This window comes from Polypterus senegalus, chromosome 8, assembly GCF_016835505.1.
Source record: "Polypterus senegalus isolate Bchr_013 chromosome 8, ASM1683550v1, whole genome shotgun sequence".
In the NCBI taxonomy this organism is placed as follows: Eukaryota; Metazoa; Chordata; class Cladistia; order Polypteriformes; family Polypteridae; genus Polypterus; species Polypterus senegalus.
In genome coordinates, this window is record NC_053161.1 from 110,893,851 (window position 1) to 110,911,489 (window position 17,639).

At 36.2% G+C, this 17,639-nt stretch overlaps 1 protein-coding gene across 1 annotated transcript in view; it reads right to left on the reverse strand.

The window, feature by feature from the left end:
* Positions 1-810: 810 nt before the first annotated feature.
* The window catches only part of adm2b (adrenomedullin 2b), a 29,408-nt gene continuing 12,579 nt past the window's right edge, over positions 811-17,639 (reverse strand). Inside the window, exon 3 of the mRNA XM_039761602.1 lies at positions 811-1,895. Coding sequence (XP_039617536.1) covers positions 1,478-1,895 — 418 coding nt within the window. The 3' untranslated portion in view covers positions 811-1,477. The remainder of the gene's footprint in view (positions 1,896-17,639) is intronic.

Sequence of the window (17,639 nt, forward strand, 5' to 3'; positions counted from 1 at the left end):
GTCTCAGCTTGTAGAAAGAGCACACTGAGAGAGACTGGAGTGGCTCAATGAAAAGGGGCCCCTTTGTATACCTTAACAATCAATATCATAAATAACACATCTTAAAATTCAGTACATTGCATTTAACAAATGCAAGGATAATAAATGCATTCTGGTACTTCAGGTAAACCCTTTTGTTACAGAATAGCAGTAAGCAAAAAGCAAACATCTGAAACCTGGTCTAGTTCGAGTGCTGAATCAGCGCACACTCCACATAGTTCAACATTTGGAATGCTAAAAACAAGCTGTGAACTTTGGTTAAACTCACCCTAGAGCTCACCATTTGTGTAACACCTTTTGCTGAGTCCAGAAACATTTTTGCTCTTGCAAATAGATTATGCCCCAAGGCATTGGTCAGAGTTCAAATTAGGTTTTTTGGTTGAATTCAATATATATCTTAACATAAAAAGAGACAATCCAATAAACCCCACTGGTATACTAGAAAAGGCTCTGTGCTTAGTAGCTGCCAGTATGGACAATATAAATCGATCGAGAATACTCCAAAGTTAGTTTGCCCATTAAATTAAAATGCATGAAAAACAGTGTTAAAATTAAACTGCTACAACTTTAAATTAATAATTTAATATATATAATCTATAAAGATATATATATTTAAACATACACACTATATACATGTGTGCATACATATGTATGTAAATCTATATGTAGACATATGCTGCACATATATACACACACACATGTTTATATATATATATATATATATATATATATATATATATATATATATACATACATATACATACACGTGTGTCTGTGTGTGTGTGCATAAATAAAGATATAAATATGTGTGTATGAGTATATAGTATATATTCAATCTCTGACTTTGTTTATCCCACTCAGGGACAGGAGTCACTCTACTATTCCAACTGTAGTGTTAATGGGACACTATATGTATTTATATTTAATATATATGTATGTTTTACATTATTTTATTTTCTTAAAGTCTTTATCATAAAGGTCATACTTTCATTCCAGCTTCAAAGATCTGTAAAAACTGATCATTCCAAGCAGAAAAAGATATAATTGTTGATAGCTACCAAGTAGCATGGACCATCCTGCAATCTGCAAGTGCTACCCCAGTGTATAGTAACAGGACAGATGAGTAGAGTTTTCTACTTCAAGGGTTCATAATACCTTTCAGGAGTCACAGCTGTATAACAAATGTGGCCAGGAACATCTGGGAGGTGACGTTACATATGCACCAGCCAATAATCATTGCATCTTGCACTGTTTATATGAGGACTAAGGCACAAACTACAAAGTAAATGTGACAGTAGTCGTTGGCTTAAATAAAGGCACAGAAAAAGCTGATTATAGTACAATAAAACATCGCCAAACAAGACCTACGTTTTAATACAGAAAGACGACCTATGCCAAAGTCTTTTCCTACTTTATTGACTCAGATGATTTTATGGGCTCATCCATAGCTGTGTGGACTCCTAGGATTAACAGGGGATGAGTCCTCACGTCCTGACTGACCAATAAGCTGCCAGAGTCGGTGGCTTAAGTTTTGAACTTGGCAGGTACCCAGCACACAGCCAACACGCATCAACTGAGGGTGGTGTCCTCGTGATCCGGGATGAGCATGCCTTCGTCCACGTGATACCTTCTGTTTTTCTATGTCCATACCATCCAAGTTTGGTATATCATTTTGATGGTGAAGTCTGTTCCTTCCCTCTTTGAAAATGCGCAGGTTCTCTGCTTTAATGCCTAGCCGATGTTTCCAGTTCTTCGGTTTGGCCATGATCATCAGTGAATTCTCGTAAGCAGGAAAAGTTCCAGAAGATGGGTTTTCATTTTCCACAGGCACATCAACAATTTGTAATGCATGGAACCTAAATGGAAAACAGAAACAGGTAAGCTTAGGGAGTTGCTTAATAATAACATATTAAGACCAACATCATGACCAGTTAAGTGAAAGCAAAAGATTCAAATGACAAAAAATTATATCCATCTATTTTCTGTTCTTGTTGTATGCAGTACAAGATCATTCTAAGGAGTAGCTTATCCAGGCAGCATTAAGCACACAATGAAATGGATTAGACAACAGTCCACACTTTCTCATCTCGTTCTAATTTTAATCAAACTAACAAGTATATCTTTAGGATAAAGTAAGACATTAAATTTCAAAGTTGGGTGTACGTGGAAACTCCACACAGATGTTAAAATTCAGGCCCTTGAAACTATGATGAAACTGCCTAACCTCTGTGCCACTCTTATGTGAAAAATGGTGGCATGGTATTTGTAGATCAACGGGGTGACGGGGTTTGTAAACACAATTTAAACATTATCTACGGTTAACAGTTAGTGGAGTGAAACAAGCAGTTAAAGTAATAAATGACTATTTGCCATTTAAGCTGATACTATGTCATTGATTCTAACAGTCAGGTAGCAGCAACTACATCTAAGAAATGGGGGGTCAATGAGAAAAAGCAGGCAGTGGACAATTTGCAGTTTAAACATGACATGAGAAACAAACAAATTTCACCTGTGTCTGCAAAAACAGGGTAAAGAATGACATGCCAAGCTGTAATGTAACCTACATTCCATGATTCACTTCTGCTGATCATTAACCAAAAGAGTTTTTGCTCCCATTGTAATCTAAATACTATGTCCGGCACTACATTATGTAAAGAAATTGAAAATCACACTGATACATCTCCCTACTGCAGATCCACTTCTTCCTATTTGCAATGGTCTTGTTTGTTTTTCTCAACTTTGTTCATCTGAGCAGTAGCAGGGCACAAGGTAGGCATATACTTAGCTACAGTAAGATAGTTAGCCAACACAGAGCAGATATGCAGGCTATGCAACATCTTCAACAAGTCATTTGACAGATTTGAGACAGTACTAAACAACACAACACTTTCTGTGCCAATTAGCAACAAGTGTATTTGGCGGGGCCTTGCAAACAGCATTATTATTCATTGCTAATATCACAGTCTGTCATTTGGCTTTGTACAGCTACTTTAGGGCCTCTATAAAGTTCCCGAGCACCAGATGATCTTTGCTCTTTTTCTTCAATAGCAGTCAGAATGACCTAGAAAACTATCTTGTACTTATGTTACAGATTAGCAAGAAGACGCCTTTAAGCAGATAATAAAATCATCCTCACCACTGTACAGATGAAAATAAACCTTTCTTGGAAAAATCCAGAAAATAAATTGAATGTTTCTGAACAGTATTAACACTTTGTTTGTAAACTAAAAGCGCCCTTTCAGATTTGGTTTCAGTAAAGGTGGCATGTTATTAATGCTTGCATAACGGAATACTGTAGTCTGAATCATTCTTTGATCATAAATAGAGAAAACGTTCCGTTTTTGACACAACAGTAGAGTAGAAAGTTTACAGTTCTGTGCTTAAAATATCAGGAATGTATTATTAATATTCTCCTCTAAATAGTGAATAATTCATTTACTTGTATGAATTAAAATGCAAATTGATTCAAGTATGAATGTGGAATCTCATTTCTAAGTTGTAATTCAATATATCATGACATCCCAGTCGCAGATTTGGGCAACATTCAGAAAGGCAGACCTGAATCAATAAAAACAGATTTTTTACTGTACATTCTAGTCCATGTACTCAGTAGGCATCCTGCAGGCCCAACCACACTCAGTGCCAGACACCTCATCTTTCTGTAGGTGGACACCTCCATTCAAAACACCTGTAAGCCCTACTTTGACTGTTCTTCTCATAGAGTGGAAATTTGCCTTGATCAATCAGTTATTTTACATAGCAGATTTCACATCTGTCCATTTAGGAATGAATGAATTTATTAAACTGTCTATCCGGGCAGGACTGCTGCCAAGGAAGAAACCAGTCTTGAATAGAGTGCCAGTTTTCTTCTGCCTAATATCAATCCATCTTTTCACTTCTAACATGCCTATGTAGTTCAGAATCACCATGAGTCAGTCTATCCTGGCAGCACTAAGTGTAAGGTGGGAGCTATTACTTTTTCTTGTATACAATGTCTTAAAATATCAAATTAAGACAGCATATGCAAATGAAAAGTGCTATACAAGACAAATAGATCTTTTCATATGAAATCTACACACATATTCAAATTTGTATTAATACACTATAATCTGATCACGTGTATTCAAAGAATACAAACTTCTTAGCAGCTTTACAAAACTGACAAACTCTCAGCTAGGGCAGTTTATTCAAAGTTGTAGTAAATTCCACTATGGGGAAGAATTGGACTATGAGAGAATATTAAAAACCCATATAAACATGAGGAGAACATAAATTTCATGGAGAAGGCATCCCAGGTAATTGGTTCAAGGTTAAAGTGCTGATAGGTGACACTAATACCCACTGCACTTTTTGGAACATGTCTAAAATCATAATTTGCGAGTATCATAATGTGAAAAGGCCAAAGCATTTTTTAAGTAATGGTCATTCTAGATTTTCCCCAATAACACTGTGTGAGGGAAAAAAAAAAAAAAAAAATATAAGCATTTATGAAAGATGGACATTATAAAGATAGTTATTATGTAAGTGTGGGTTCTAAGGATAGCAGATCATGGCCATTTTTAAATGTACTGCTGGCTGTGGATATGGGCACTACAGTAACTGCCAAAATGGAACACATTCCTTAACCTCAGGATAAGAAAAAGCTTGCTTCTGTGAATAAAATAAAATAAACAAATCCTTCTTAAAATAAAAATACCAAGATATTTTTGTCTGCCTTTTTGCCATTTTTAGTTTGTTTTTTCATTCTCACATTTCTGTATTGAGGTGTTTGTATAGACCAAACGAAACCTTTTTCTTTTTTCTAGGGGAAAAATACTTTATGTGGTCATTTGCACAGGAGACAGTAAAGGAAACCAGAAATAAATTACGGGGATAACAAGTAAAGGAAGGCAGCCGAAGATCAGATAGACAGTGACTAAACGAAGGAGCCATTCTGCCTCTCTTTAAGTGGCATTCTAGGGACTGCTAAAAAGCCACTTTGTGACTGGGTTTCCTTGTGTTAGGTAAACATGTAGATTTTGGATCTTACCTAAAATGTAGAAGCAGTGCCAAGATTATCATTTGAATGTCTTATTTTTAAAATGAAGCCATGGAGATCATTAATGAGATCACGTCTATGCGATGGCGAGACCAGACTGCACCATCCTTCTTGCCATGTAATTAAACAATGCTGGGCTGTAAAAAGGACAGGTCCCTTGGAGGCGTTTGCCTTGAAATTGCACACTTGAGGTGAGGTAGAAGGCACTTTTATCCAAGGTTCTATAAAGATATTAAAGACCAAGATAGAAGTTCCTTCGTTTAAAGTACCTAGTGCAGAATACAACGAACAGTAGAGAATAAAGAAAATCCATTGCAAGGCCAACTCATACACCTGTGCGCAGACAGTGCCCATATGGAATCTCCAGTTAGCCTAACCTGCAATGAGGATGTAAAATATTTGTAGATAGTTTTATTTATTTTTTTACCCATTACTTCTTACTGCATACGTGTATATAATTATCTAGTGTAGTCAAAATTACAGTATAACAATTGAGTGAAAAAAATGAGCCTAAGGACTAACTGGTACCCATTTTTATTACTCCTCAACAGAATTAGAGTTGTGGGTGCACAGCTGTTACCTTTTAATTTCTTGTGTAAAAAGAATCTAATAAATGTGTAAAGGAAATTTTTGCAAAGTTTTCAAATATGTTCAGATAGTTAATTATTTGCACATCCCTAAGATTAATATTTAGATTAAGGTATTTACTCAAAGAGAGCAGTGAGAACAGTTAACAAAAGTTACACAGGTTATGTTAGGAAACACAAGGCATCATCAGTACATGCAGGCCACCATTTACGCAAGGCTGAGTGAAGACATTTAACATGGCAGTGAGACATATCATGAAGACATGACTCCCCTGCCAGTTCCCTATGATAATGCATGGCAAGCCAACTTAAAACCCACTTCAAAAAAGACACATAGCCGTTTCTTCCACAGTAAACAACATTTGAAGCAGCAAAGAAAAAAGAGAGGCTGGCGTTGATTTGAAGGAATTGGAATGTCCCATATACTATGGAGAATGAACCAAAAACACTAAACTGTATACCATAAAGTTGTCAGTTCAATTTCCAACCAAGGAATTCACTTTGCAACCTTTCATCTCCTTAGTGTCTTGCAATGTGAATAAAAAACATTTACTACGCAAATAAATAAATATGGCAAACATTAAGAAATCTGAATGGAGTCAACATAAAAGACGATCCAATATGTTCATCTGAAATTAACGATGGCTGACACAGAGGTCAGAGCAAGAATCAGGGTTGATTTCCTGGTCTGGTTAGTGTGGATACAGGAACTTGAATGTCCATCTACAATTTCTTTGAGATTCCCCCCACATGCAAAAAAGGAAAATATATAAATAAATAAACGGCATGTTAGGATACTTGATGATTCTACACTGGGTCAATGGGGTTTTGCACAGATCTATGGCAAGTTCCTATTTTGTGCCCGATTCTGCCACAGTATGACCCTGCTCCAATTTACTGGATGTAATTGCTTTAGAAAATAAATTAAAATTTATAATTTTTATACTCATTTTATATTACTAGCTACATCACCTGTTGAAGTCAGGTAACCAAGTAAATTTTAAAATGTTTGATATTTGGTATCTCTTGCCTTACGTGTACCCTCTTCCACTCTCAGTTGCATTTCTGTAAAGCCTGCTTTTCAGTCATTTCAAGGTGCCTTGCTTGGCTCTTGTCCACCTTTGTATAAGACTAATAGTAGACGAGCCCCAATTACCTGCTGCTACATCATTTGTATTTTTGCGAATACTGCCCTTCCCATCATTGAAAGCACAACTTCAGTGTTCCTTCTAAATCTTTCCTTGCCCAGCGCTTTCTGTGTCAGTCACATTTAGCTAAACGACCACAGCAAAACTGACCAATCAGACAGCTCCAAGGGACCGGGCACACACACACTAACACACAGACTTTAGAATATAATTAAATAGTATACATTTATAGATGTTTCATCTGCCATCTTCACCATTATTGTACATAATGTGCCCATGAACAATTCCTAGTAAAGACCCCATATAAAAGTCAAAAGAGTAGGGTTTTTTTTTCTGAAACTGGTAAAAAAAAAAAATACCTGGATACAGTCTAAACAATGACTGGAGCATAGCAGGCATGCTGATTACTAAAGTCACCCCCAAATTATGACAATTCAGTCTCCTCAGATTTAGACCATTTGTATTTCCAGCTTCAAGTCTGCAAAGCAACTTGATGTGTATCTAGGCTCTTCCTTTGGAGTTTAAAGAAGGTGCATTCAGGTTCTTTGATAACCGTGACAGCGTTTGTTTGATGCACAGACTTGACTTATTTAAAGCAGAGGAGCTCTGCTCAATGAACACGCATCTCCACCTATCTGTCCAAAGTAAATTACCATTTCAAAGCACATGTGCTTCCAGCCTTCTACAATATGAGCACTGCCTGCTTAAGGCTCTCTCTCAGGGTCACACAGTGAGTCAGAGTCAGTGTTGCAGAATAAACTGAGCAATTTTGTGGTTGCCTGCCTGTTTCTTTTGCCAAAGGGCTAGACTCCCTGTCTTGGCAAACTATCTGCCAGCTCTTATAAAAGTGAACACACATGGGACTGGCACCTTGTCCGGGTGTATTTTCCACCTTGTGTCCAATGCAGACGCAATAGCATTTTGGTCCCTCAAAATCTTGAATATTGGAAAAAAAAATGTTTTTTTGTTTTTTTTTAAATGGATACATTGAAAGGCTGACTACATATTTAACATACCTATATGTTCTTCTCTTCTTCCTTAATACTGTAAAGTGACAAATAACAGTTTTAAAGTATAATTACATGCACACTTATAACTGTTGCAGAGATTATTAAAATCCATTTGTTGTCTCCAAAAGCCACTGAAGGCAACCCAGTGCTTGAATTACTTAACTAACATTTAATATTTTTTTTTCCACAGAAAAGCCTCTTTTACAACTTTTGCTTTGAACAGAGAACTGCTGATAAAATATCTACTGGAGCCATTAGTATGTGCCTGTAACTTAAAACACTTAAAAGTAGAAAGTAATTCCTTGATTCAGCACAGTCTGCTTCACCTTTTTTTCCACTTTCTCAGCCAAGTAGATATCTTTGTGTATGAAATGGTTTTCTCCTTGTGTGGACACATATGCTTATTGCTCTTCCAAATAAATCTCTTTAAAAGAAAAAAAAAATAAATAAAAAGAAGCCATTGGAGGATCTGTCTTTTCCTCAGTGTCCTTAATGGCAACCCACTCTGTATATCATAGCTGTCATAGGACTAAAAATCTGATAGCATTAGTAAGCAGTTTCCCAATATACACGGAGGCCAAAACACCACTTCAGATCTACTTATAGAACAGACTAAACCATGATTGCCGGCAGACCCAAATCTCCACAGCTGCCTTGGCAGTCACAATTGGACACCATGGGTGCTTTACACATTATCCAATGTGATTAAAGTCACATTGTGTGCATTATTCTAAAGAGATGAGTCCTTTCAAATCATTAAAATTTAGTTTTTGTCAAAAGATCAAAGGTTTGCTTTTGTAGGAGGTGCTCCTTCACATGGAAAATGTAGCCTCCTTTGTTAAATTTGAGTAGATTACAACTCATTGCTAGCTGTAGACTTGTACAACGCATTCACTTTGATTCCATGTTGGTTTTAAGTCATTTAGCCCTGAGATTTATGAGAGGGCATATATGAAAGGTAAACTTATATTTCTCTGCAGTTGCTCATTATTCATTAGAACTTTGCATGGAGGACACTTTACCAAACTCTGACCAGGTCACTGGCAGTCTCAGGCATATTTGGGTTCAGATTTTATGATGTATGTTTTGTGACAGGATAGGAACAGATGCTTTATATTAAGCACATTTGGGGTTCTTTTAGTCAGATTTGGCACTAAAAGATTTTTCCTTTCTTTATTTGCTTTCATAGATCAGGTCTTATTATAAAAGTATTTACAGCACCAACTCCTATATCATTTTGAATTATAAGCTAGGTTCACTAGGCTTCACCCTGCAGCCCTGCATTGAACTAGACTTAGTGAAGGAAAAACAGACGGACTGATAAATTACCTGACAATCCTAGTAGAGCTTTAGAAGTCACAAAAGGCAACTTGAGCAGATTCAACCTTTTAAAACTGGCCAGCTCTCTCTGTCTCTGTCTCCATGTAATTGCTTTTTTTCACACTTTAAGTAATTTCAATAATACAACATAGAATTGTCCAACCCACTTAAGCCAGTTCAGGGTCAGGACAATGCAGCCTATTCTGGCACCTCTAGGTACAAGGCAAGAAGCAAACGTGGATAGGACACTAATCCATTACAGGGCTGATTCACACTAATGTGCAATCCTTCTGGAATCACCAAACAATCTGATATGGTTTTCTCTGTGGATGTGAGAGGAAGACTGCAGTACAGTATAAAAGTGCAAACTCCACAAAAACTGTGATGATGTGTGAATAGCACTAACCACTGCACCATTGTGCTGCCTTACTTCAATACAGTAAACAAACTTCAGACTAATGTGATTTGATAATCTAAAAAAAAAAAACCTAGCCATTCAACTAACTCATTTACTGTATATACTTCTTGTAAGACTGTCATAATTGTATATAGCAACAGTTAATATTATCCATATCCAAATATTTTTTTATAAATAATATGACATAAACCTGATTCTAATTATAAACTCTTTAAATTCTAAACTAGCTTTGCCATTTTTAAAAATGGGTTGAAATCAAAGTAATCAACGTAGACCTCACCATTAACGTTTGCAGTGCACTATGCAAAACATATCTCTTTGTTATATGCCATTTGGTATAGGATTCATAAAAGTGGTATTAATGTTTGTGATGCATTATTAAGCAATGACAAATGCAATGCATTTTATAAGTAAAAATGTTTGTGATGTGACATCTTTTAGAATGACAGGGACACAGACAGACAGACACATCCTTTTATTGAGACAGATGACTTTCTATGAGAGGACCCATATATGATAAAATCTGAGTAACTGAAAGTCTATGCAAATATGACAGTAATTCTACTACTATTAATAATAATCAAAGTCAAACTTACAATATTTGTTTAAATTATGCAAGGCAAATGTGCTAACCAAAAACAGGGCCAAGGTGGAGACTGAGGAATGTTGAAGAATACAGGAAAAGAATAGTTCTCACTATGAAGAATGCCCAAGACTATGAAAAGAGGAGCAAGGGAACTTTCTGACAGTAGTGTTTAACAAATAGGCCACGCTTGGCCTTATTAGATATTGCTGATGTTTGCTTCCAAGTATTTTTTTTGTTTGTTTATTTTCAAAATTGTGCCTGACAGTTGCATTATATGTTGCATAACACTCTATCCACAGGTTTTGAGTTTCATATGTTGTCATACTTTATGAATGGAACACCAAGATATTTACTGTTATAGCATCTATCACAAACATCAGCCGCCTGTCTCAGATAGTTTTAGAATATTTTGCAGCTGCACGCTGCTCTCAGTTTAGACTTTTGCAACTGATTGATGTCCAATGAGTGAAACAATTATACAGCAACATCAGGTCAAACATACAAACTCCTGCAAGTGGACTTTGTGACACAGTTTCATTTTCATCCAGCATGTCAAAGATGGTGTTTAGTGATTGTAAATTGGCTCCATGTAGATGTGAGAGTGAGTGTGACTGGGCCCTGGGATTTACGGGTTGATTGCTACCTTGGACCCATTGCTAGCGAGATGGAATATGGCTGTCATGACCTAAAAATTGGATTAAGCAGGTTAGAGAATATTGTTATTAATTATTGTCGGCAATGGCTGGCATACTGAGCCCACCCCCACCTTCCCCATATATACCAAAGCCAGCTAAATCAGCTGAGTCGGATTTCTATTATCCAATGATTCACAGGAGATGGATGAGTAACCAACATGAACACAGGGAAACTGAGACGTCCAAAGTCATTAGTCAGCACATTTTATTTATTTTTCTTTTGCTAAACAATTGTTTAACAATTTATTATAAAAACTCTTCAATCCAACATCACAATCTGCTAGAATTCACACCTCCTTTTTACTGTCACTTTCATATTTTTAACATCTCATAGAGGTTAGAAGCACTCATTTCAGTAATTGCACTTTTGTGTTCTTGGCTCTTTGCAGGGTTTCAAGATAAAGATCAGTTCCTTTACCATGGAGATGAACTGTATTTACCCAAAGTGTAATAACTTAAATGTGCATATCTTAGACTTTACAAAAGCTGACTTTAATTGCTTCATTAAGCGTAATATTTTTAATTGTACTTTATGACTGCTTGGCTTAACCGAGCATTATTATATCTATCTTTTTTTTTTCCTTTTAAGTAACAGTGGTCTTAGCGTTCAGGTTTTATCCACTAATCCACTTTGGAATTTCTCTGACAGGATCAGTTCGCATTTCTTTCACCCTAACCAGAGTGCCCCTATGGTTAAAGTAAAATAAAATGCGTATTCATATTTAAAGCTGTTTAACTGAATGCAGCAGTTCTTCCTGGTGGCTTTGCTTGTTACCTGAAACTGTAAGATGACTTTTAAAACGTCTCTCTCTAAATTACTACAGTATCAAATCAGAAACAATGTTACCTCTTTTACATATGATACGGATTATTGAAAAAAACTCTACAAAAGACCCTAGTGTAGGTACAACAAAGCACCTAGTCACTACCAATCAACATATCTGGAAGCTCAATTAAGGCATTGTTTTAAAAAATACATTTTCAAGCTGTTGGCAGCTTTAAAAATAACATAATTCAAACCAATAAAATCAATATGTTCATCCATTTGGAAATTTATTGCTACAATCATTTTATCCATCCAGCAAGACATTCAACCAGCCATTTTAGAATAAGCATAATACAATGTGGACCATACAGGTGCTTGTGCATCAACCCTAAACCTACACTAACTCCATGAAAACCCATAAAAAAGGTAATTTACTAAACAAAAATAAATACACATGGATTCTTAATTACCAATTCAGTAATAGAAACATACAGTAATAAAAATAAAGAAAACCAAAGTATCTGTAGGTCTTCATGATACAATACAGGGCCTGTTACTACCAGTGGAGAGACTGCCTTATCTTCCCATAGCAAGAATCACAAAAGCATTCCTTCCTTCCATTTTTTTCTCTATCATAAATCATGCTGACCTCCCTTCCTCCTTCTAGACAAGTCTTTACTACTCATTTCCATCCTAACTCCAAGCTTTCTGGCACCATGGCTGAAAGCTCCTTTCTAGGTCTACTGCTAGTTTCACATCCTCCACCTCTTCCTAGAACAGTATTGCCTCGTTGCACCTCTTAGTGTAATTATTTGAGTACTTCGTTTGGTGGACCCAGATATTCCTGCAGTCCTCAATCCCAACCTACAATAGATGATCCAAGCATCCTTCAAAAGTCTGACAAATACCGTATACTAAGTAGCCAAGGACCATGCATAAGGTAACATGCCTCCTTGCGGCATCTATCAGCTTGGGGTACTTTTATTTTATTGCCAACTGTCTCTCATTGTCCTTCCACTACAACATCGTTCCTAGAATCATTTCTTTCTGGTGATTATTATTGTCAACCTGGCTTCCTTGCCCGTACAGCACATATTAGTGTTGATAACCCATTCAAGATATATAGATAGATGTACACATGTAAATACACACGTACCCATTGCATATATAGTGCTCAAGTGTAAATGGATGAAAAGACTTAAGTGGTATTCAGATGGTAGCTCCATGTCTTATCTCATATGTGTGATTTCTGAAATATTATCATTTAGAGATCCTGCCTTTAATGAAAAATAACCCTCAGGAACACTGGTTAAGAAGGCAGTAGTGGAGATTTATTCATCACAACCTTTCTATATAAAAGAAACTGTGATAAAATCCACAGGCATAAAAATAAAACATGTGCACACTGAAGATAACAAATAGTAAAGGAAAAGAGGCGGGTGTCACTGCTTAAAGACTGCAGCATTATTATGTCTGAAAACATGGCATCTTCACCCATTTTAAGACTTTTGAGCAATCTGGCGAGTCCATGGCTCTGTATGTTTAACTTGTCTGGAAACCCAAATAATTCATGGTGAGCCACCTTGTGTACATTTTAAAATTGTCTATTTGGTTTTTTTTTTCTCTCCAAGCCCCTCTCATCTTGCACCCATTCCCCAAAAGAATTACAGAATAGGTCATCTAGCAAATAAAAACTGGCCCACTGCAAGTATGCCCTGTGATGAACTAGTATACCTTTCAGTGTTGGTTGCTACATTGTGCTAAAAAATCCTTCATCCTTGTGGCTTTCCAGGCATGATTGCCTATGTCCATCATTACATCTGATGTGTTTACATTACACCTATAACCTATTTACTTGGTTAGTACAAAGAAAATAGGGTTAGTGAGGATGAACACTGCCTGACTATATTCAGAAGATACTAATTATATTTCCTGATTTCAAAAAAATTGTCGTTGTAATGTTTATTTTCTCCTCAACTTTGTTAAAACACTAAGCTAAACCTACATTACCATTTCAACCATATGGTCCTCTGTTCCCAAGAAAACATTTGGCCTATGCCTGGCAACAAAGACAAATCAAGGTTATCTATGGATTATTTGATTTAGTCTGTGCATCCTGCTTCATGGAAATACTCAAGGGCATTAACTGTATGAATATGGATGACTGCTGTTCAACAGTGTCTGGGCTTGAGGGATGAGTGGAAAGTTAACTTTGTATGGAGAGAAAAGTTAAGTGTGTACTTCTGAGTGAGTAAGTCATAATATTGCACAAATACTCTTATCTGGATAGGTGGATATCTTGGAAACCTAAGCAATATACTTTCCATGCTCCTTCTGCAGGGGACCACATGCACAAAAAAAGGCTAGGAGACTTCACACAGTAAAAGAGTAAAATAGACAAGGCTAGGAGCTATATCAGTGATATTTAGATAATTGTCTCTCACCCTATATTGAATTGCCTTTACAATATACATTGGTTTCTTTGAATTACCAGGAAAATAAGCCCAAACTGTATCCTCTCACACTTGCAAACCCTGCCAAATTTTAATTTCTAAACACACCATATTTTTACCCCGAGTTACTGGATTGAGTGAAAAACACCACATGCAAAGAACAGAATGGCAAAGATTTAACTTTTTCTTTCATTTTTTTTTTTATGTTATCTATAGTCAAATTCTTCTATACCAAACTGCACCTGATACACTAAGAAAGACTCAGATGCTTACAGAAAAGGCCAAGGCTGTTTCATTTACTTTGTGCACCTTCATACACGTACACAGAGGTGGAGAGGATGGTGTGAAATAGTGCTCAAACACAAACATAATACAAAAAAAAAAAACCCAGCTCTCACAGATATTAAACAGGAATAAACAGGCAGGTCTCTACCTACTTGCAGTTAAACTGACATTATAAACGTTTTTTTTTTAATCCAAAGCAATTTACAAATCACCAAGTATTTACTACCATGATTTCCATGTCATTACATTTTCAACAATGCAGGTTGCATAAATAGTTCAGGGTCTTAGACGCCGAGTCAAAATTTCGGATTACAGTTCCAGATAAGTACTAGGCTACACTGTCCCCATTTTTGCAGTTAGATATGTTTGTTTTCTTTCCATCATTTACTCGTTATTACTTCTTATATGTTCCACCCATATACAGTATTCGCTTTCTGAAAATCCTTTTTTCTTTATAGGATCATGAGGAATCAGTTTAGGAGCACGGCAGGAATGAACATTGGATGAGATGCTAATCCGTCTAAGGTCAAGCTTTCTTTCACACTCCTATACTAACTCACACCACGCTTGTTTGGCATTGACATTTAAGCAACATTCACATCCCTATTAAATGAACAAAAGTTCCTTTGTGAACCCAAGGCGATTGCATAAACTGTCCACAGAAAGTTGTCCAGAACTCTGAGTCAAACCACTGCACCATCATTCCACACTTTATTATCCATCCTTTCATGCATGCACTGTATCCACTTAATCCAATGGACTCACACATACACAAATTATCACACATGCTCAATTTAGAGTTGTCATTTGACATAATTAGCATGTGTTTTGTGATATGAGAGGAGAAACTGTAGTACCTGGAGAAAGCCTACAGACACAGACAATGTGCAAACTCTACACAAAGAGTGACCATAACAAGGTTTGAATTCAGCCTATGAGATTCTTAAGTGCCCATGCTATTCACTGTAATACATTCTTATTAAAAAAAAAAAGATTATACACTGGAAGGCACTAACTGTTGTCTGACAATATAAAATTAGAAGTCTGGTTAGTCAAGTAGTTTAAACATCAACCTTTTCCAAAAATATATGTGTAACAGACAAACACATAAGTGTCAAAGATTAGTGATCCAACTACTATAAAATCTATTGCAATCTAATGATTCCATTAAATATATCTAAATTAACACATAAGTGTCAAAGATTAGTGATCCAACTACTATAAAATCTATTGCAATCTAATGATTCCATTAAATATATCTAAATTATTTAATACTGGCTTACTCAATTCAAGGTGCAAATAAAACATCCAGTCATTCAGAAAATGCACTTTTTGACATCAAGAAGATTAACTACATGCTGGTAAACCAAGATGAGCATTTCAGGATCACACTATTTGATCTTCTAATAAATGGCACTGCAGCAAAGCCAGTGAAGCATCACCATGCATACAGCATAGACTCTTCAACTATGGTTAAACAGAGCAAGGGATGAGAATTCCACATTTTTTCATAAAAAACTTCAAAAGCAGAAACTAAAACAAATTATGAAATATGAAATAATAATTAGGCTCGACCCTGGCATTAATTTAAAAATTAGTTTTGAAACCTTGTCTAAACTTATTGCTTGGTTAGACATTCTAAAAACAGAACTCAGCCAGAATGATTTATGTATTGTTACTCAGTTACTTGCACCAATGTCACTAAAATTTTCATTGCAACATCTTATTATAGTGTGCCAACCTGTTCAAGGTTAATTCCTGCATGACACCTAATTCTGGCTCCCTAAAAAATAGATTCAAAGAGTTTGCTAATGGATGGATCGATGGAATGACCCATGTATGGTCAGTGTGGCACCACAGCCCTCAATAAAATCTGGTAAGTTTAATAAATCGAAAGAGAGATTAGATGGATAGTCATCTTTTTACTCTTTCTGATGGAATATATTTCAAAAAGAGCAACTAAAACTACTCATAATGGCAGCACTGCTGCTTCACAGATCAAATGTCCTGGGTTTGAACATTCCCCATGAGTTTTAGGACTTTTCCTTTGGTACACTTGTTTTCTCCCTGTATCCCCAAATCCGTACAGGTTACATGGTAATTCTAAATCGGCCCTACAATGAACTGGCAGTCCTGTCCAAGGTTGTGTCCAGCCTTATATCTGAAGCTATAAGGATAGGATTTGCATCCCTACTTGGATTATGCGGGTTTGAGAATGCAATGTATGCATATATAAAATTGCATATTTTACATGATGGAAAATTTTACAAATGCGATTTTCTGTTCTGCATCCTGCATGCTATACTGTAATCGTAATTAGTTATTCCTGCTTTTCAAGCTGTGTGAAACCTGGCGACAGTTGCTTATAGTTTTCTATTCTTATATTTGGTCTATAAGCAAACAACTCTACAAACAGAAAAAAGGATACTACCCACATTAAATATTTATTTTCAATGCAGATAGAGGGAACTGCCAGAGCCATGTTCTAATGTAGCCTAGAAGTAGAACTCTGCAAAGTGGCCAGTTGAATCCTCATTACTGACTTACAGAGCATATTTATTTAGGCTGTACATACTCCAATTGTAGAAATATGGAAACAAAAGCATAATTTGCATTTGTAAGTCCATCCATCCATCCATTATCCAACCCATCCATCCATCCATTTTCTAACCCGCTATATCCTAACTACAGGGTCACGGGGGTCTCCTGGCGCAAGGCAGGAAACAAATCCCAGGCAGGGCGCCAGCCCACCGCAGGCATTTGTAAGTTCCTTTGGATAAATGTGTTACATAAATAAAGGTCCTGCTCCATACTAACTAGCTGTAACAAAGATTACTGCAAAAATGCCACAGAACAGCCTAGAAAAGTATTGTAATAACATATTTCACTAAACTAAAACAATTTTCAGATCTAGATCAAGTAGCTCTAAACTACTGCTATTTTATTACAGCAATTACTTAAAAGCAGACAGATTTTGTTTACCTCAGAGATAAATATTTATTAATCAGCTGCAGATGCACTTATAAAACTCTGTTTGAAGATAAGTATCAAATACAAACTTAGCAATAAAACCATTGCAGCATTAAACCAGAGCTTCTAACATGTCATCAAAAGTCAGACAGAAAAGCAAAGTTTAAAAGCTCACTAACAAGGCCAGTCCTGATATCCCTAATCAAAAACCACATTGCCACAGAAAAAAAACACACATGTAGCCAGACAGGCTGGCCCAAGGAAAATCCATATGAATGCAAAAATGAACTGAATGTGTTTGTAAAAGTGAGAGGTAGAGGAACT